At 45.4% G+C, this 21283-nt stretch overlaps 1 protein-coding gene across 1 annotated transcript in view; it reads left to right on the top strand.

The window, feature by feature from the left end:
• The first annotated feature begins 19991 nt into the window (after positions 1–19991).
• The window catches only part of ATP1B1 (ATPase Na+/K+ transporting subunit beta 1), a 15089-nt gene continuing 13797 nt past the window's right edge, over positions 19992–21283 (top strand). Inside the window, exon 1 of the mRNA XM_056558202.1 lies at positions 19992–20328. Coding sequence (XP_056414177.1) covers positions 20229–20328 — 100 coding nt within the window. The 5' untranslated portion in view covers positions 19992–20228. The remainder of the gene's footprint in view (positions 20329–21283) is intronic.

Raw genomic sequence — 21283 nt, 5'->3', positions numbered from 1 at the left:
GCAGAACGAGCTGCATCTGCGCCAGACTCCCGTGCCTGCCGTGGAACTGCAAGCTCTGCGGGCCGGCTTGCTTAAGGTACTGTACCCTCTCCACTCCTCTGTTGCCCCTTCTCAACCATGTGCAAACCCCCCCCCCCACCGCCACCCAGGTCCACCCTCAACCCCCCCATCACTCATGTCCACCCCCCCTGTCATTCATGTCTGCCTTGTCCCCCTCCCTGTCCATTCCTGTCACCCCTGTCCACCCCTGTCACACATGTCCACCCCCCCCGTCACCCATGTCCACTCCCCCGTCACCCATGTCCACCCCCCGTCACTCATGTCCACCCCCCCTCTCACACATGTCCACCCTCCTATCATCCCCGTCACCCACGTCCACCCCCCTCTCACCCATGCCCACCCTCCTGTCATCCATGTCCGCCTTTTCCATTCCCCTGTCCATCCCTGTCACTCATGTTTACCCCCCCATCTACCCCCGTAGTCTACCCTGTCACCCATGTCCACCCTCCTGTTCACCCATGTGTCCCTTTGTCACCCCAGTCCACCCCTCTCTGTTACTCCTTGTCACCCTTCTGACCCCCTGTCTCCCATGCCCACCCTCCTGTCATCCATGTCCACCCCCCATCCAACCATCTGTCACCCCTGTCCATCCCTGTCACTCATGTTTGCCCTCCATTGTCCACCCATCTGACCACATCCTTGTCACCCTTGTCCACCCCCTATTCACCTCTCTGTCACCCCTGTCCATCCCTCAGTCACCCCCTATGCCCCCGTCACCCATCTGTCACCCTTGTACACCTCCCTACACCCCTCTGTACACTCCTCTACACCCCTCTGTCACCCATGTACACCCATCTATCACCCATGTACACTCCTCTACACCCCTCTGTCACCCATGTACACTCCTCTACACCCTTCTGTCACCCATGTACACTTCTCTATACCCATGTCACCCATGTACATTCCTCTATACCCCTCTGTCACCCATGTACATCCATCTGCCACCCATGAACACTCCTCTACACCCATCTCTGTCACCCTTGTACACCCATCTATCACCCATGTACACTCCTCTACACCCCTCTGTCACCCATGTACACTCCTCTATACCCCTCTGTCACCCATGTACATCCATCTGTCACCCATGTACATTCCTCTACACCCATCTGTCACCCATGTACACTTTTCTACACCCCTCTGTCACCCATGTACACTCCTCTACACCCCTCTGTCACCCATGTACACTCCTCTACACCCCTCTGTCACCCATGTACACTCCTCTACACCCCTCTGTCACCCATGTACACTCCTCTACACCCCTCTGTACACTCCACTACACCCCTTTGTCACCCATGTGCACTCCTCTACACCCCTCTTTCATCCGTGTACACCCCTCTGTACACCCCTCTGTCACCCTTGTACACTCTTCTACACCCCTGTCACCTATGTCAAAAAAAAAAGTGCGGAGCCTAATAGGTTTGTTTTGCAGGTTTAATGGTGAAGAAGTGTGTGTGGAATAAATCGTGATGATGGCCTGGACCAGATGGAGAAGAGAAGGCAACAAAGCAAATTAAAGAAGACGTAATTTGTGAGTTGCTGTATAAAGCAGCACTTAAAACTACATTGATAAAACGCCCACTGATAAATAGATATAGTGCATTGCATTTTTAACGTTTTTTGTTTTGCTCTTCAACCTCAGTAGGGGTACCCCGCGGTAAAAAAAAATTCTGAGGGGTGCCCTGCGGGAAAAAAAATTCCCGAGATGTTCCCCAACCCGAAAAAGGTTGGGAAACACTGCTTTAGATAGTACAAGTAAGCTTATGTGTTGCTGTGTTGGATCAATCACCAACTATAGGTAGTGACTGTACATTTGTTTGGTCCAAAGATATCCTCCAGATAGTTGGGACAGTTTATTGGATTGGTCCATAGGTAGTGCTGTGGATTGGTTCCGTCCAGAGTTAGAGAGGGGAACAATGTCGTGAATGAAAAAATGATCCCATAAACAAATAGTTAAAAATATGCGGCAAAATGAGCTTTAGATTCCAACATATGAGAAACTATGTTACCATTTATAGGTTTAGATTAGATGATAATAACTAAGCTCCTTTCTTTAGGCATTATGTATTTGGACGGAGGGAGGTCTTCTTTGAATAACTGTTCCTACAGGTTGTTTCTATCCGTGATAAAATCACTTACAAACTTTTTAGGACTGTGATCCTACTGGGAAGACAATAGAAAACAAATCAGTTTTGTTTGAAGTTTAATCACTTCTATAATAGGAGCCCAGATTATTGTTACAACTCAAGTTAAAGGACTCTATCTATTATGGTCTATTCATTGGTCAGATTTATTTTATTTTTAACTGCAACTACTGCACTACAGTAACAAAATGCCACAGTTTTGCAGCAATTTTGCAAAGTCTACTACACTATTGCTTTCAACAAAATAGATAAACACTATAAACCCTTAGAAAGTGCGTAGATCCTACGCCAAAATTATATCAAAATACATAGAAAAAAGCGTATACAGATCCATAGTGAAAATAGCAAAATGTTATTGACATATAAATATCATTTCAATTACATACATTTAAAATCAAGTAAAAAGCAAATATAAATTGCAGATGTAACTGCATCTCCAAGAAACAAAGGCACAGGAAATGAAGGGTGGTCTGGAGGTACTGTGTTGTTGGCGTGGGTAAGACTAAACAAGCAGATTACAGACACCTACACAAAAGCCCAAGGAGAGACATTAGTAAAGACAGAAGAAATATACAGGGGTAGATATAACTAACCCCCAATAGACCTAGTGGTCAAGTAAACATCACAGGTAGGTGTATGTATAATGACTAGATAAGTCGTAGCAGAACAGTATTATGCACAAATAATACAATCGAATAGTTACCAATAACAGAGTGACACACGTGCACCAGACCACCCTCACCCAATGTTTCACCAATAAGGCTTCTTCTGGGGCGTCGGAAGAAGCCCCGGAGAAGAAGCCCAGATTATTGTTACAACTCAAGTTAAAGGACTCTATCTATTATGATCTATTCATTGGTCAAATTTCTTTTATTTTTAACTGCAACTACTGCACTACAGTAACAAAATGCCACAGTTTTGCAGCAATTTTGCAAAGTCTACTACACTATTGCTTTCAACAAAATAGACAATGGGGGAGATTTATCAAAGTTGTCTATTTCTCGCATCATTATAGACCCACCTACAGAGGGTTAGGCTGGTCTATTGTGCACCTAATTTATCAAAAGGTGCACGGCTCTTGATAAATTCTGTGCACAGACTTCAGGATCTATGCTTTAGACTGTATATAAACCTGCTCCAGCATGGTCTGACATTTCAGCGTACTTTCGGCCAATGAGACTTTTTGAAGAAAAGTCGCTTTTGATAAATTCAGCACCAATGCATTTTTCCATCTAAAATAGACTAGAATACATCATGCTCTTAAAATCCTCTAAAGCAAAAGTTGCAAAAAAGTCGCACATATTTAGACTGCGACTTTCTGTGCCACAAATTTAGATGGGAAACAACAGTCTAAATCCTTTGATAAATCTCCCCCAACGAATATTGGCCCAGATGCACCAGAAGGGCACTCTTTTGGCATATTCAGCATAAATGAGGGCCTATGGAAATGATTATTATATAAAACCAGGACCTTTCCAAGTGCATATATCAAACATGGGTTCACACAACATGTAAAGACCATTGCCTAAGCCAACTATCTAAGAGGTGACAGCTTTGCAATTTCGCAATTTGCTATATGTAATAACATCAAGCCATAGAAGATTTCTATATAAATATGTATAACATATTAATTATAAGGGTCAAATATTCGGATGTCGTTCGGAGTGACATAGCTTGGTACACCGTGACTATATGCACTGAGATGTCAGGTCCTGAACTTGTAGAGTACAATAAGGAAACAAATACTGAGAAAGGGCTGAAAAAGCACAGCATGAGGCCTACCTGTCAAAGTGTTTGATAAGATTAAGTTAAAGGAAATGTTATATAAGAGGAGTGGAGACACACCATGGGGGATGAAAAACTGCAAGCAGTATGTATCCAAAGTGTATTGAATTCATGTAGCTGGCAGGGGCAACTGACAGACATGGCACCTTACCTCACAGAACAGTTATGGAATACATCTATGGAACCAAATGATTGTTATGGTGATGTTGAGAACTTTGCCTCTGGTGGAGATCTAGGGGGCAGCATTTGACAAAAATGGAGTCCATCCATGCCTCTTCCCATCTCCAATTTGTTGGTTGTGGGCCCTACAGGATGCATTATTGCTATGGGGATGTTAAAATGCATTAAGCAAGCACTGCCAACCTGTCACCAGAATGTAGGCCATCATGTCTGATATCACAGAAATGTCCCATTAGGTATGTGAACACTGCAGTATCCAGGTACAGCAACTATGCCATAAACAGAGTCACCTGCTTTCGGCCCAGACCATTACACAGATTTAGCCCCAGCAGCCTTGCCTCTAAAGTGCCCCCAAAAGCGCTCTGTTGATTTCAATGGGAAATGTGCTCCCTTGTTTACATGACACATTTCATTCAGTGCATTTTCGCCATGTAAAAAAGAGGCAACGTGTCCATTCCTTGAAAGGATTTCAGACATTTTACATATTTACTGCTTCAACTGAAAAGAGAGCACTAAACAGGTGCCCAATACACATGAAAAATAGGCATCAAAACCATGCTGAAAAGACACAAGAAAATAAACTTCTAATAAGCTTTAAAAAAAAAAAAAATGCTTGCAAATAAAGAAAAAAACATTTAAAATACATGCCTAAGCTCCATTTTTACAATACACATTTATGTTTCTGCTTCTATGTTGCACTGTGTGCATCTAGTCTGAAGGTAATGTGAGCCATTCTACTTTCTTACAATAACTATCAGGCGTGGCTAAGTTGTGTATTACATCATGCACTAGATGTGTTTGACTTTCAAATCACCTTTGAAGCAAAACACATACAATTTGTAAAATGTAAAAGGTAACCACATAAAAACCACTCTTGTGTTTTACCTTCATCCCCTTGAAATGCACCAGTAAACAATGCAAAGTCCTAATAAGAATACATACAATTGACTGGTGATACTTAAAACCTTCTAAACAAACCAGCAGTGGAAATGCATACAATAAATATAATGGGATGTATAATAGAGGTAATGCCCTCATTTGTCTGTGTCTACAAGACTATTATTGATCTCCTGTTGGGCTGGCTCATTTACATCCAAGTAAACAATTAGCTGATGTATACTCCTAACTGCTATTTACTAGTTTCCCGTAGAATATACAACCATCTTATTCCTGTCAAGACTGGGGCGGAACCTACCAAGACCAGTATTCATACACCAGTCCTAATTCAGTGCCTGATGAGTTCAAACTTACTAAATTTGTTAAGAGGTGCATCATTTGGCCTTCTGGGCACCAGAAATGCAACTCCGCACCTGCTATAAGCTAAACCTTGACTAATTTAGTTCTTACTGTTACAAAGTACAAAATGTTAATATTTTTTATGGAAAAAATGACATGTGCCATACATGTCTTAGTGTATTTTCCCCTAGATGCTGCACTCGTCCAAGCCCCGTGACTGTAAACTGAATGGCGAAACCCTGCCCATTCGTGGTAAAACCACCACATATACAGACACCCTTAGACTTTATATACATAGATGCTATACAGTATTCATATTGTATCAGTTCTAAATACACTACCCACAGCCTGACACAGGCCTCGGTATAAGAGAATCTGAAACCCATACTCATGGCATGTTCCCTCCCCATATTATTGAGAGATAGTCATCTCTCAGTGCACAGTTGACAGCAATACAGAGCACATGGATGAGGCATGGACCCCTAGGACTACCTATTTACATAACTGAGAAATTTCTTAGAAGATATATGTAATTCAGCTATTTCAACTTTTCAAATTAAATGCACAGAGTAGTAGTCCACTGTTCACACTACAGAGTGTGAACGGAATCTCAGCTTGCAGAATTCCGTGAGCGGAGATTCAGCCTGGCAGCCGATGGCGGCGGTAGGACCATGCGGCACTGCGCCGTCATCATTGATGGCTATGGAGTACTCGCGGACTTCCGCGCAAAGAATGAACATGTTCTTTCTTTGTGCTGAACAATTTCAGCAGCGGAATTGTCTGCCGCTGAAATTCCGCAGTGTGAACGGGTCTCGTGGAGAACTATTCACACTAATGTTAAATTCACATCGCGGAATTCCGCGGGAATTCTGTAGTGTGAACATACCCTTATACAAATAAGATGGCGGGTAAGTCAGCTACCCCTTCATAAGGCCAGTGGCACATAATAATCCATTCTCCTGTATGTCATTTTAATCAAAAGAAGGATCTGACCTTGATACAAGAGAGAGGAAACCCAAAGCCTAAGGAAACGATAGGGAATATTTTCCCTCTAAGAAAAAAAGTTTGGCTCCCCAGCTTCTGTAACTTATCATCCAGTGTCCACAGACTAGGTACAGTCAATGCCCAGATAAGTTAGTTTTAAGAGAGTATGCCCAGCACCACTTGTAGAAGGAAAATCTTACTTTATTGACAACTTGCTGTACCAACGCTATGAAGTAACCTACACGTTTCAAGCGCCAACCACACTCTTTCTTAAGGCTAAAGTACTATTGCACATGTCCATGCTAAAAGCAGTAAATTCACCAACTAGATGTGGGCACTAGACCAGAGCCCACATGAGTTAGTCAGTGCTTCTCCTATCTTCATATGCCAGTTTATGACCATCAGTAAGGATAACTTGGGGGTTACTGTCTATTCAAATAAAGTGAGAGATCTCTATTCCCAAATTATTGTAATGGTAATACAAATACAACAGCCGTTATATGGAAGTTTTGTTAATTCCTTACTAATTCCCCAGTAGACTGGGGAGAACTATTTCAGGTATTATTACTGAGTAGCTGCCACACACTTAGAATTACTCAACTGAGGCCTAGAAGCAAAAAAAAAAAAAAGACTAAAAAAAAAACATTAAGATCATTTTTGGCAAATTAGATTTCCCCTCAAATGGTTTCTCCCTCATGCACATTAGCTCACCTTGTGATGTTCTGACCCCACTGTGGGTTGAGAGAATAAGAGAGCGCCATCATCTGCATTAGGCATTAGGGTGTGGCGGAGGATGAATATAGTGTATTTTATTATTTTACACCCCAGCAGTTTGTCATTTGCTTTTTCTTTTTTTTTTAAATCAATATACATTGTTACTGTAAATCAGTATATATAGTTAATGTAATGTGTACCGATCAATATTGTGTGCTAGTAGATGAAACCAGATGGACTTGTGTCTTTTCTCAACCGCAGTGCAATTGAATGTTCTTGTCATACAACTAGATTAGATGCATCAAGATATTTCTGAATTGCTGGCGTGGGATCTTGTATACTCACTTCCATTGTACCTAAGCTTCCATAAACTAGACTTATTTAAAGTGTGATATCATCACGCTGTCAGGGAGAAATCTGGCTATTTTACTTAATAAAAAATGGTGTTTAAAGTCTAACTAAGATATGTATTTTCTATATTTGTAGCACTAATATGCATTGTATATCTGGGTTCAAAATAATAAACTATATATTGGCAGAACTGTACCATGAACAACCCACTTGCTTTATGTATCCAGCCTCGGTTCAGTGAGTGCACTGGACTATTCAGTAAGTGAAGTGAAAATCAATAGTTATCTGACATATAAAACTAAAATAGTCTAGCTGGAAATTACTTCAATGGTCAAAGGCCTTTCATGTGATGCACATTTACAGAACAGAAGATTGAGTCATCTCAAATGAGTATATATATACAGTCATGGCTGTAAGTGTTGGCACCCCTGAAATTTTTCTAGAAAATGAAGTATTTCTCACAGAAAAGGATTGCAGTAACACATGTTTTGCTATACACTGTTTTTTTTTCCTTTGTGTGTATTGAAACTAAACCAAAAAAGGTAGGAAAAAAAGCAAATTGGACATAATGTCGCCCCAAACTCCAAAAATGGTCTGGACAAAATTATTGGCACCCTTTCAAAATTGTGGAAAAATAAGATTGTTTCAAGCATGTGATGCCCCTTTAAACTCACCTGGGGCAAGTAACAGGTGTGGGCAATATAAAAATCACACCTGAAAGCGGATAAAAAGGAGAGAAGTTCACTTAGTCTTTGCATTGTGTGTCTGTGTGTGCCACACTAAGCATGGACAACAGAAAGAGGAGAAGATAACTGTCTGAGGACATGAGAACCAAAATTGTGGAAAAATATCAACAATCTCAAGGTTACAAGTCCATCTCCAAAGATCTAGATTTGCCTTTGTCCACAGTGCGCAACATTATCAAGAAGTTGGCAACACATGGCACTGTAGCTAATCTCCCTGGGCATGGATGGAAGAGAAAAATTGTTGAAAGGTGTCAACGCAGGATAGTCCGGATGGTGGATAAGCAGCCCCAAACAAGTTCCAAAGATATTCAAGCTGTCCTGCAGGCTCAGGAAGCATCAGTGTCAGCACAAACTATCCGTCGTCATTTAAATGAGAAAAGAACACAGTACCTACAGTGAGGTAATATGGTGGAGGTTCAATGATGCTTTAGGGTTGTATTGCTGCCTCTGGCCCTGGGTGCCTTGAATGCGTGCAAGGCATAATAAAATCTGAGCATTACCAGTGTCAGAAAGCTGGGTTTGTGCCCGAGATCTTGGGTCTTCCAGCAGGACAATGACCCCAAACATACGTCAAAAAGCACCCAGAAATGCATGACAACAAAGCGCTGGAGAGTTCTTAAGTGGCCAGCAATGAGTCCAGATCTAAATCCCATTGAACACCTGTGGAGAGATCTTAAAATTGCTGTTGGGAAAAGGCGCCTTCCAATAAGAGAGACCTGGAGCAGTTTTGCAAAGGAAGAGTGGTCCAACATTCCGGCTGAGAGGTGTAAGAAGCTTATTGATGGTTATAGCAAGCGATTGATTTCAGTAATTTTTTCCAAAGGGTGTGCAACCAAATATAAGGGTGCCAATAATTTTGTCCAGCCCATTTTTGACATTATGTCCAATTTGCTTTTTTTCCTCCCTTTTCTGGTTTAGTTCCAATACACCCAAAGGGAATAAACATGTGTATAGCAAAACATGTGTTACTGCAATCCTTTTCTGTGAGAAATAATTCATTTTCTTGTACGGCCATGACTATATATATATATATATATATATATATATATATATATATATATATATTTATTTATTTATTTATTTACTGGATTTATTATATTATCAGACCAAGGACTCAAGCACACAGGTTTTTGTAGCTATAGAGTTAAAGTTGTGCTCTCATGGGGGAATATGAGCATTATTATCTATTAGGGGGCAGGGACATGACTACAGGCTTATAGGCCATGGTGGAAAAGTTCCGCTTGGACTCCTCAAGGCATCTTCTGTGTAAAGCTGTGGGCATACCCTGCCTCTGACTTTCAGCTACGTTGATGTTAATAATGTCTCTAAGCCAGTGATCGGGGCAGCTAAGGACCTGGCCACTGTTCCCTCTAAGTCAGGCAATACAGAAAAGCATCACATAAATATTAATGTACAGCATCCTAATAACTTAGAAAGCATCCAAAGCAGCACATAGCATGATTCTCTATATGGTGTGCTGGATGGAAGCGGTATAGCATGTAACAGAAAATCATCACTATTCTAATAATCAAATATATCTATTGCCAAGTCAGGGTGCTAGGGAAGTGGGGGAAACTATAGCTCCCAGCATGACCTGAAGAAAGATGGTAATGCTGGAAGCTGTTCTTAAGGAAAAAAGGTACCAGACATCATATATGACTATAGGGCTGATCCTAAACATAAATTACAGCCTGTTATTGGCATAAAATAGAAGATATACTATGCTTACCTGTTTTATCTGCACCATGTCCAGGGCCACCACACTAGTCCTTCACACTGTTTTTTTTGCTTACTGCAGAGGTGACGTTCTCATATAGCCTGCAGTTGATCTAGGGGACTTGTGCCGTATTACTGCTGACGCTAGGTTAAATGGGACATAAACAAAGGTGGCAGGTAGGGTGGAAGGGTAGCACTGGGCACAGCAGGGATAAAACAGGAGAGTATGGAGTGCCACCGTGCCCCTTAACTCATTTTATAAAACCTTTGTGCCCCCTTAAGTAATTTAATGATACCGCTGTGCCCTCATTACTAATGTAAGGCTTCACACAGACACAATTTTTTGGCCTTAATGGGATCAGTCATCAGTGGATAAGTTTTCGATCGCGGGGTTCCGAGTGCTATGGGCCCCGGCTCTCCTTCAAAGCGACGTGTCCCGACCCCTCTATATAGCTTTATGGGTGTGATAGCCTGGGGGTGTAGGGTATATGGGGTTTAGCTGTGCGGGTACTAAAGGGTGCTTGCTTAACCCTTTCTATTCGTGACGCCAGGGTGAGGGCTATTCTCTGTATGCTTGTCCTATCGCCACCCTTCCCAAGAGCGATAGGGAGATAGGAAATAATTGATCGTCCACAACCGGAGATTTGCAGAAACTTGTCCGAGCTTTTACTGAAGATTTTATGCAATAATGAACAGGAACAGTCCATGTAACAAAGTCTATTAGAGCTTGACAAGTGGTTGGGACCTAGTGAGTCTATTGAGCTTAAAGGAGTACTATGGTGCACAATTCTTTTAGCCCAAAATGTTCCCCGCGGCTGTACCTTTCTATCAATGTCTTCCTTTCAGAAGTCGGTCTGGCCGTTTTCCCGTGGCAGCACCGCGAATTTCCCGGTTCTTCCGGGTTATGGTGGTGTGGAGGATGACGTAAAAATCGTCATCCCCCATGCTGCCTTGCTCCAGCTTCCAGTCCCTCCGTGCTTCAGTCCTTCTCACCCCCTCCTCTACCTCATCCTTTCCCCTCCCTAGTAATTATATTAAACCCGCCCCTTTGAAACGTTACACATTGAAATCATGTGTAACTTGTTTGAAGAATATCCCTGTTAGTTACGGCAGCGTAACTAACCGGGATATAATTGGCCAGGAGTGGTCACATGTTCGGTCCCGGGGAAATGCTGAGTGCGTCGGCGCGCTCAGCTTCATGTGATAGGCGGGAGGCATTCAGAGTTGTTTGCGCAGTCCAGCCAATGACGGCTGCGCAAACGAGGAATATATGAATATGTAAAATATGGGAGCGGGGAAGGACCTTTACAGTGATGACGTTTCGTTACGAAGATGGCCGCGGCAGGCCGAATACTGGGGAACGAAATTCATAATTGTGAGATACTGGCTGTACTTCCGGTTTTCCGAAAAGTCGTATATGCGTGCAGTTAGCGCAACGGAGGTAATTTAGGATATTATATAACTTTGGGCGAGCTTTACAATGTGCAATAAATATTTTGCTCCAGAGTACTCCTTTAAGGAGGTAATTGTTGCGCTGATCCACTGGATTTAGGGGTTTAGATTCGGTCCAGTAATCACGCTAGCTTTAGCGGGGACTGAGATTTTAACTCATGGTTTAGTTTCAGGCTTCAGGCCTAGCTTGTCTTTTAAAGTAGCGCAGATCCGTCCTAATAGTTCTGCATCCACGAGAGCAGCAACCCAAGAGAGATCATTGGCTACAGCTCCCTTATATGGGCAGGGGCTGGACTAAAGCTCACTGGTCCATAACAACTGTCAGTCTCCTGTACAAAGAGTTATGGGTAAACATGTGACCCAAGGACCTCCAAAGGTACTCCAACATACCAGAGAGGAATTAACATAGTCACATGACCAAAGGTCCTACGACGCTACCAATACCAAGGTAAGCATCCTTATATACATTATGTTAAATATATACATTTAGACATTACAAGACTAGAAAGAAAAGGCGACTAGGGGCTGTCCCACCTATGGGACCCTACCTAAACATAGTAACTCTGACTTTGGGGACCACCATACATTGTACGGTATGCAATACGGTACCGGGACATCACATGGGAGAGCCAAAGATTGCTGAATGGCTCTCCCGCAGAGCTATATAGAGGGGGCGTGGCGGCGCTCGATTCGGGCGGAAGTCGTGACACGCTGCTGTGATCGCGGGGGCCCCAGCGCTCGGACCCCCCGCCATCTAAAACTTTTTCTTCCATGACACTTCTCCTTTAAGCTAAATATCCTACCGCCTTATAATAGCTACAAATTAGTGGCCTTTATGATCTTTCATAGGGTGAATTCTTAAGCCTAAATTGATGTGTTTGAGATTGCACCGTATTCGTGATGCATCACACCTCTTATCTATATACGAAGTGCATTTCATATATTTGGGCTCTCGGGTTCTGAACAAGAAAAAAAAATTATGGAACTGAGCTGCAATACCACACACCGCCTGTCAATGGGTGTGGTGCTGTTTTGCGCAGAAAGAAGTCAGTCATGTTTTTCTTATCAGTGGCAACCAGTTTAAAGGGGTACTCCAGTGCTTAGACATCTTATCCCCTATCCAAAGGATAGGGGATAAGATGCCTGATCGCGGGAGTCCCGCCGCTGGGGACCCCCGGGATCTTGCACGCAGCACCCCGTTTGTAATCTGCCCCCGGAGCGTGTTCGCTCCGGGTCTGATTACCGGTGACCACACGGCCGGCGGCGTGTGACGTTACGCTCCGCCCCTCAATGCAAGCCTACGGGAGGGGGCTTGATAGCTGTCACGCCCCCTCCCGTAGGCTTGCATTGAGGGGCGGAGGTTGACTTCACACGGGGGCGGAGGCGTGACGTCACACGCCGCCGGCCGCGTGGTCGGTGGTAATCAGACACGGAGCGAACACTCTCCGGGCACTGATTAAAAACGGGGTGCCGCGTGCAAGATCCCGGGGGTCCCCAGCGGCGGGACTCCCGCGATCAGGCATCGTATCCCCCATCCTTTGGATAGGGGATAAGCTGTCTAAGCACTGGAGTACCCCTTTAAATGTAAAGCCACTGTACAGGGTGGGCCATTAATATGGATACACCTTAATAAAATGGGAATGGTTGGTGATATTAACTTCCTGTTTGTGGCACATTAGTATATGTGAGGGGCGAAACTTTTCGAGATGGGTGGCGACCATGGCGGCCATTTTGAAGTCGGCCATTTTGAATCCAACTTTAGTTTTTTCAATAGGAAGAGGGTCATGTGACACATCAAACTTATTGGGAATTTCGCAAGAAAAACAATGATCTGCTTGTTTTTAACAAAACTTTATTCTTTCATGAGTTATTTACAAGTTTCTGACCACTTATAAAATGTGTTCAATGTGCTGCCCATTGTGTTGGATTGTCAATGCAACCCTCTTCTCCCACTCTTCACACACTGGTAGCAACACCGCGGGAGAAATGCTAGCACAGGCTTCCAGTATCCGGGTCACATGACCTTCTTCCTATTGAAAAAACAAAAGTTGGATTCAAAATGGCCGACTTCAAAATGGCCGCCATGGTCACCACCCATCTTGAAAAGTTTCCCCCCTCACATATACTAATGTGCCACAAACAGGAAGTTAATATCCCCAACCATTCCCATTTTATTATGGTGTATCCATATAAATTGGAGATTCAATCACTGCATGCAGCTGCAGCTTCCACCCTCATATAAGCACGATTTATGCTGACAACCTGATTTTTTGAGACAGCTGGTCATTGGTTCTAGGATCTAACGTAGTGTTTTCCAAGCAGCATGCCTCCAGCTGTTGCAAAACTACAACACCCAGCATGCCCGGACAGCCTTCGGCTGTCCGGGCATGCTGGGCGTTGTAGTTTTGCAACAGCTGGAGGCATGCTGCTTGGGAAACACTGATCTTAGGGGAAGCACATACAAAAAAAGCCTTCCATTTATTGTTAGTGTGACTGAGACCGGTCTCTGCTCGCCTCTAGGAGGTGAGAGCCATAAGACACTACTGTGTCCGGACAAGTGCTGATCCATCACGTCTCCTCCTTCCTCTTCTAGAACTAGCTGCTTCCCTACATCTTCCAAGAGTAAATGTGTAAGCACAGTCTACGCTTTGGGAATTGGCTAGCACATCAGCAAAGAACGTAACATTGGGATTGTATTCTCAATAAAATAACAAAAAGCCTTCTGGAGAAGAAGCGTTGTGCGTATCCCTGCGCCCGCCGGATCATGTGCACGCATTTACTGTCCTGCTAGGTTACCAATCAGAACAATCTGGATTTTATAACCCGCGCACGGGAAGTGAAGCCCTTACCTAGCAATAAAGTGCATAAATGAGCCACCTAGGGCAATGGATGGAATGCTTTTCAAGGGATCTGATTGTGATTTTGACCTTGTGTAAGCAGTTAATGATAAATCTCTCTTTCTTATCCCCCCCCTCCTCCCCTTTCCTCCTTAAACTGCTTCACTCCAGGGACCGAGGCCAACCTTGTATAGCTGAAGTGCTTCTACCTGACAGGACAACGGGGCACATAAGACAGCAATGTGTCTTTTAGGCTGGAATCATACCACCGTACTGTGGGATAAGGGATTACGTTTACCTAGCCCTGAAATAATTACTTGCCATAGTCATTATTGCTCTGGATTCCAGGGCTCGTGACCTTGGAAGGTCATTTGATCCTTGATCCCGTGATCTAATACCAGCCTTGTCTGTGAAAATGACCATATACAGGGAACCAGCAAGAAAACTCATTACAAGCACCAAAACCTTAAAAAAAGAGTGGGTGCAATAAACAATACCCACACTTATCTTAAAGGGGTTCTCCCTTGTTTATACTGTTTTTTGTTATTATGTTTGTGTGTTACGTGTGTACAAGTATGTGTTTTTTATATGTGTGTTGTGATTGTGTATATATGTATTTTCTTACCTTTTGTGAAGATCTGGAAGCTGGCCCCTTTTTCTTCCAGTGGCTTGCTGTGTAACCTCGGCCTCCGCCATGTTGTGTTCGGTAAGTGGGATGTCGGGGGGGGGGGGGGTGTTCTTGCTTCTGTCCTTCCTATCTTCTGACGTCCGTGGCAAATCTTTTCTTCCTGTTTCTTCCGTGGCTCAGCGACGAATCTGTGGCCTCTTCCGGCGCATGCGCAGGTAGTTTGTTTGTTTTTATTACCAATAAAGTTTTTTTGTCTAATTGACAAACTGTCTGTGCATGCGCGAGTATGCAAGTGCTAAGCTAACAGAGTAGCGTACGTTAGGTCTACGCTAATAGCATAGCTTCGCGCAAGCGCAGACAGTTTGTCAATTAGACAAAAAAAACGTTATTAGTAAAAAAAAAAAATACTATCTGCGCATGCGCTGGAAGAGGCCGCAGATTCGTCACTGAGCCACGGAAGAAACAGGAAGAAAAGATTCGCCTCGGACGTCAGAAGATAGGAAGAACAGAATCAAGAACACACCTCCCGACATCCCACTTACCGAACACAACATGGCGGAGGCCGAGGTTACACAGCAAGCTGCTGGAAGAAAAAGGGGCCAGCTTCCGGATCTTCACAAAAGGTAAGAAAATACATATATACATAATCACAACACACATAAAAAAAACACATACTTATACACACATAACACACAAACATAATAACAAAAAACAGTATAAGCAAGGGAGAACCCCTTTAAGGCTGAACAGGGCCGGTGCATTGCCGTAGAATGAGATTTGCCATAGAATGAGATGGTCCGCCTCCATCACATCCTATTGGCTCACTCTTGTCACGTGACATATTTAAACGTCACGCATCGATGCGCACAGCAGTGTCAGTTTGGCTATCACAGGGAGAGCATCTCCTCTCCCTGTGATAGCTGAAGCTGCACGGAGCTCTCGTGGCCTCTGTGGCCCGACAGAAGTTCACACATGTACGCAGCTCATACGGCTGCCTCATATACATTTACTGTTGATCCACAGCGCTATCGGGATCCCTATGCCCGATGGCGCTGTCATCAGTGTGCGTCCCCGCGAGCGCCCCACGCCCGCAGCTCTACTCCCCGTCCCCCGCAGCTCTACTCCCTGTCCCATTAACGCTCAGGGAGCGGGGAACAGAAAGCAGAGCATCGGGCGCAGGTTAAGTTATTCGCGTAGTGCTGAGCATGCGCAGTACTACTTTACCTGCGCTCGATGCTCTGCTTTCTGTTCCACACTCCCTGAGCGTTAACGGGACGGGGAGTAGAGCTGTGGGCGTGGGGCGCTCGCGGGGACGCACACTGATGACAGCTCCATCGGGCATAGGAATCCCCATAGCGCTGTGGATCGCTCCCTGAGCGTTAACAGGGGACGGGGAGTAGAGCTGCGGGGGGCGGGGGACGGGGAGTAGAGCTGCGGGGGGCGGGGGACGGGGAGTAGAGCTGCGGAGGACGGGGAGTAGAGCTGCGGACGGGGAGTAGAGCTGCGGGGGACGGGGAGTAGAGCTGCGGGCGTGGGGCGCTCGCGGGGACGCACACTGATGACAGCGCCATCGGGCATAGGGATCCCGATAGCGCTGTGGATCAACAGTACATGTAATAATACAGTAAGTGTATATGAGGCACCCGTATGAGCTGCGTAAATGTGTGAACTTCTGTCGGGCCACAGAGGCCATGAGAGCTCCGTTCAGCTATTACAGGGAGAGGAGACCCTCTCCCTGTGATAGCCAAACTGACACTGCTGTGCGCATCGATGCGTGACGTTTAAATATGTCACGTGACAAGAGTGAGCCAATAGGATGTGATTGAGGCGGACCATCTCATTCTATGGCAAATCTCATTCTACGGCAATGCACCGGCGCCACCCTTAGGCAGAATAGGTGGCTGCCTAGAGCGTCTCCTTAAATGGGTGCTCTCTTTAAAAAAATGTTTTTTTATTAAATACATTATGTAAAAAGAAAAATGTTTGTAATATATTTTATTTAAAAAAAAAATCATGTTTTACATGTTTTTTTTACATTTGAAAACCTGGCCACTAGGTGTCACCCTATATGGCTCAGGATTACTTTTCCCCCCATGACATTGATTACGTTCGGACCAAAGCTGGCCGGGCAGCGTGGCACAGCGTGATCCGAAATGCGCGTTCACATGAATGTGGAGAGGGAGATGCAGGGGGGCAGGGATGCACGTGCACGCCCCCCCCCCCCCCCTGCATCTCCCTCTCCTCATTCATTGCAGCGCGCGAGCTGCAGGAGAGAGAGGAGACGGGCGGAAGCGAGCCCTGGCCAGGCTTCAGATGACGTTGTGCCTGCCGGGGCCGCCCACTTCCTGCCCTCACCAGAGAGCTCAACTCTGAGCTCCTGCAGCTGTGCTAAAAAGGGTATTTTTATGGGGATTTGGGGAAAAATAAAGACAAAGATAGATGTAGTTAGTGTCAGGGACAGATGGGGAGGGGGAATAGAGACATTTTATTTAGTGATAGCTACTCTTTAAGGCTATGTTTCCACTTGGTTTTTTTTCTGGCAGTTTTTGGATATCTGCCACTGCAGTTTTAGAGCCAAAGCCAGGACATATATATAGGACATATAAAGGAAGGACATATACTTCTCCTTCCTTATGGATCCACTTCTGACTTTGGCTCAAAAACTGCCAGAAAAAAAAACAACTGGAAACTTAGCCTTATGAGGGTGCCATTGCAGCCACAGTTTTTTTGTTTCCCGTACAGTCACTATTGTTGTGTTGTGTGTGGATAAATCTGTGCCTCAGTGTCACCCCCAGTAGTAAAGTGATTACATGTGGAGGGGGTTTGTTACAGTGTGTCACCCCAGTAGTAAGGAGATTACATGAGGGGGAGGTTTGTTACAGTGTGTCACCCCAGTAGTAAGGAGATTACATGAGGAGGAGGTTTGTTACAGTGTATCACCCCAGTAGAAAGGTGATTACATGATGAGGAGGTTTGTTACAGTGTGTCAGCCCAGTAGTAAGGTGATTACATGAGGAGGAGGTTTGTTACAGTGTGTCACCCCAGTAGTAAAGTGATTACATGTGGAGGGGGTTTGTTACAGTGTGTCACCCCAGTAGTAAGGAGATTACATGAGGAGGAGGTTTGTTACAGTGTGTCACCCCAGTAGTAAGGAGATTACATGAGGAGGAGGTTTGTTACAGTGTGTCACCCCAGTAGTAAGGAGATTACATGAGGAGGAGGTTTGTTACAGTGTGTCACCCCAGTAGTAAGGAGATTACATGAGGAGGAAGTTTGTTAGTGTGTCACCTCAGTAGTAAGGAGATTACATGAGGAGGAGGTTTGTTACAGTGTGTCACCTCAGTAGTAAGGAGATTACATGAGGAGGAGGTTTGTTACAGTGTGTCACCCCAGTAGTAAGGTGATTACATGAGGAGGAGGTTTGTTACAGTGTGTCATCCCAGTAGTAAGGAGATTACATGAGGAGGAGGTTTGTTACAGTGTGTCACCCCAGTAGTAAGGTGATTACATGAGGAGGAGGTTTGTTACAGTGTGCCACCCCAGTAGTAAGGAGATTACATGAGGAGGAGGTTTGTTACAGTGTGTCACCCCAGTAGTAAGGTGATTACATGAGGAGGAGGTTTGTTACAGTGTGCCACCCCAGTAGTAAGGAGATTACATGAGCAGTCCTTGTGCCCATTATTGGACCTTTAAGTCAACATGGCAAAGGAGGTAACATTCCTATAGAGCAGCTTTACAATTTGTTAGAGTGTATCTGTGCCAGGGAAGCTTGTACCCACAGGTCAGGACTTACTACATGTATGCCATCACAGGGCATAGATAACTGGCAGAAGACATGTAGCTATTATTGTATTTGGGTAAATTGGCACAGTTTATTGATAAGAATGGTGCATGCTATAAGCAAATGTCATATTTTCAGATGTATTCAGAACATTGTGCTGGTGCCAGCATAGGGTAAAGTATATAGCAAGACGATGAAGGGCATGCCCCTACCCCCTTGTGTAACCTCCTGTGTCCCGGCTGTGGGCACACCTATGGCTGCAGGCACCAGTTCGGGTGCCAATCCTCCTGTTCCTCCAGATGTGGCATGCCTAGGTGGGCAGCACAGGGCACCTTCCTGTACCAACCCCTCCCAAAATCCTGCAGCTCCGGGTCTCTCTGCTCTCTAGCCTTTTAACCCCTCGCTGGAATGTTAAAGTTTAACGCTTGAGCGGCCGGCCCCGGTCACGTGGGGCGAGTACAGGGAAATGCTTGAAAAGTTCTTGAAGGGCAAATAGGTGAAGAGCCGGCTCCGGGCACCAGCAGCAATGGAGCCGCCTCCTCCTCCTCAGCACCTGCAGGGCAGCAGGCAGAGTGATGTGCCCGGGGCATGGAGATCAGGGCGTTGTCCTGTGGACAGGTACCTGGCACACAGGGTGCGGCGGCGGGCACACTCTTCTGTCTGTCTGTGCCCCTCCTCATTGGAGGCAGGTGCCTCATTCCCCTCCTCACGACCTTCATCTCAAGCGCAGCATCTTCAGTGCCAGCCATGCCCATTCTATACATCTTGTTCTGCCAGGCATCAATTTGCAGGTCATATAGTCCTACACACTGATGCCAGGCAACACCATGTTCTGCAGATGTGGGCTTGAAACCGAGCCGTGCCCACCTCCATACCAAGGTCACTATTACCTTTAGCTGTCAGGCATCTCTCACCTCATGAGTTATGGGATCTCCTTACATGCCACCTAATCTTTTAGTGCCCCCTCCCTACTCTCATATCACATTACCCATGAGTGCCAAGGGTACACCATCTGCCTGCGTATCATACAGTCTTCTGTACAACCGTGCCCGCCACCATGCCAAAGATACACTACTTAGTAACCCATCGCCTGCCAGGCATCCCCACCTCTATGCCAAGGGTATTCAGTGAGTGATGCCTATGAAGCCACTGTCATGGAAGGCCGGGGGCCCCTCGTCGCTTGCCTACGGCACCTTGTAGTAGAGGAGGGATGTGTGTGGTGACGAGGAGGGGCACCGGAGGGGGCAGCTACTCCCCGTCCTTGGCTCTGCAGTCATGGCGGCACCTCCCCTCCTCCCTCCCCCCAAGGACACCTTACAATCGCATTGGTTGTCCATTGCTCCGGAGCCGCCTCTCTACAAAGGAAGGTAGATATATAGGAGGTGTAGAGAACACAGGACCTCGCCGGGTCCAAGTTCCTCCCGTGCTCTCACCGGCAGCCATTGTCATTGAAACCCCCTCACCGCTGCCTTGCCCACCCCAGTGCCAGCTGTGCCACCTCCACAACTCAAGCCTTAACACGGGAGCAGCACAACCATTTCCTAGAGATTGTATCTAATATCCTCGTCCCCACCGGGAGTGTATCTAACCGTGTGTATCTAAACTAAAGCAGAAGACATGGCCCGAGAGAAAGGCAAGGAGAACGATGGCGGCTGGAAGAAATTCCTCTGGAACCCCGAGAAGAAGGAGTTCATTGGCAGAACAGGTGGCAGCTGGTGTAAGTATCACCCTCGCTTCAAGGTTAGGTGGAGGTGCCCTGTGTGCCAGGGAAGTGCCCGCTTGTGGGGGCGCCTGTCCTCTGCCAGCACATCCTGGTGCCAATGGTTTTGGGGGGGAAAGGTCATTGTGAAGGACACCATGTAGCCAATCTATAATAAGAGAGGAGAGGGAGGGGAAACCCTGAATGTCATCGTCACCCAGCAGCCGCCGACAACAGGGGGGGCTCTGCGGTTCTTGCCTTGCAATGGAAAATACGCAGAAGGCAAATCTACGGGGAGGGGGAGGGGAACATCTGGGGGTATTGTCACTGCCAGGAGGCAGGGAAGAGTTAATCCTGCATCACTGCTCAAGGTTAGTCAAGGTGACAGGTTACTAGTATAGGGGATGCCCATTGGGGCTTGTGTGTATGGAGCCTGGACAGGATGATGTGTGGTGCAGGGACCGGGCTCACTAGCTGGAGGCAGAACACTGGTCAGGAATGAACAGGTCCTGGGAAGGTCGTCTCCTAGCAACCAGCTGTAACCTGAGTTAGGCCTCACAATAGGGCGGCCATTGTGATATACCGCCTCCTTCATGTGGTGTATGGATAGGAAAATGGCTGCATTGTCCTGGAGTGTCCTGCACAATAGACACCTGGAATAACATCCCAGCAGGTTCATAGAAAAGATGGCGACCGTGGGCTCTCCTTGGGAGTCCAGATGTTGTCATCCCGCCCAGTATTGTCTTACACATTACTAATATTTATTATTATTATGTTATTGGCAGTATTGGGTTACACATTACTAATATTTATTATTATTATGTTATTGGCAGTATTGGGTTACACCTTACTAATATTTATTGTTATTATTATTATGTTATTGGCAGTATTGGGTTACACATTACTAATATTTATTATTATTATTATTATTATTATTATGTTATTGGCAGTATTGGGTTACACCTTACTAATA

Source organism: Hyla sarda, chromosome 2 (assembly GCF_029499605.1).
Source record: "Hyla sarda isolate aHylSar1 chromosome 2, aHylSar1.hap1, whole genome shotgun sequence".
Taxonomy (NCBI): domain Eukaryota; kingdom Metazoa; phylum Chordata; class Amphibia; order Anura; family Hylidae; genus Hyla; species Hyla sarda.
The sequence above is the reverse complement of the archived record's forward strand: the minus strand, read 5'-3'. Positions and strand labels throughout refer to the sequence as shown.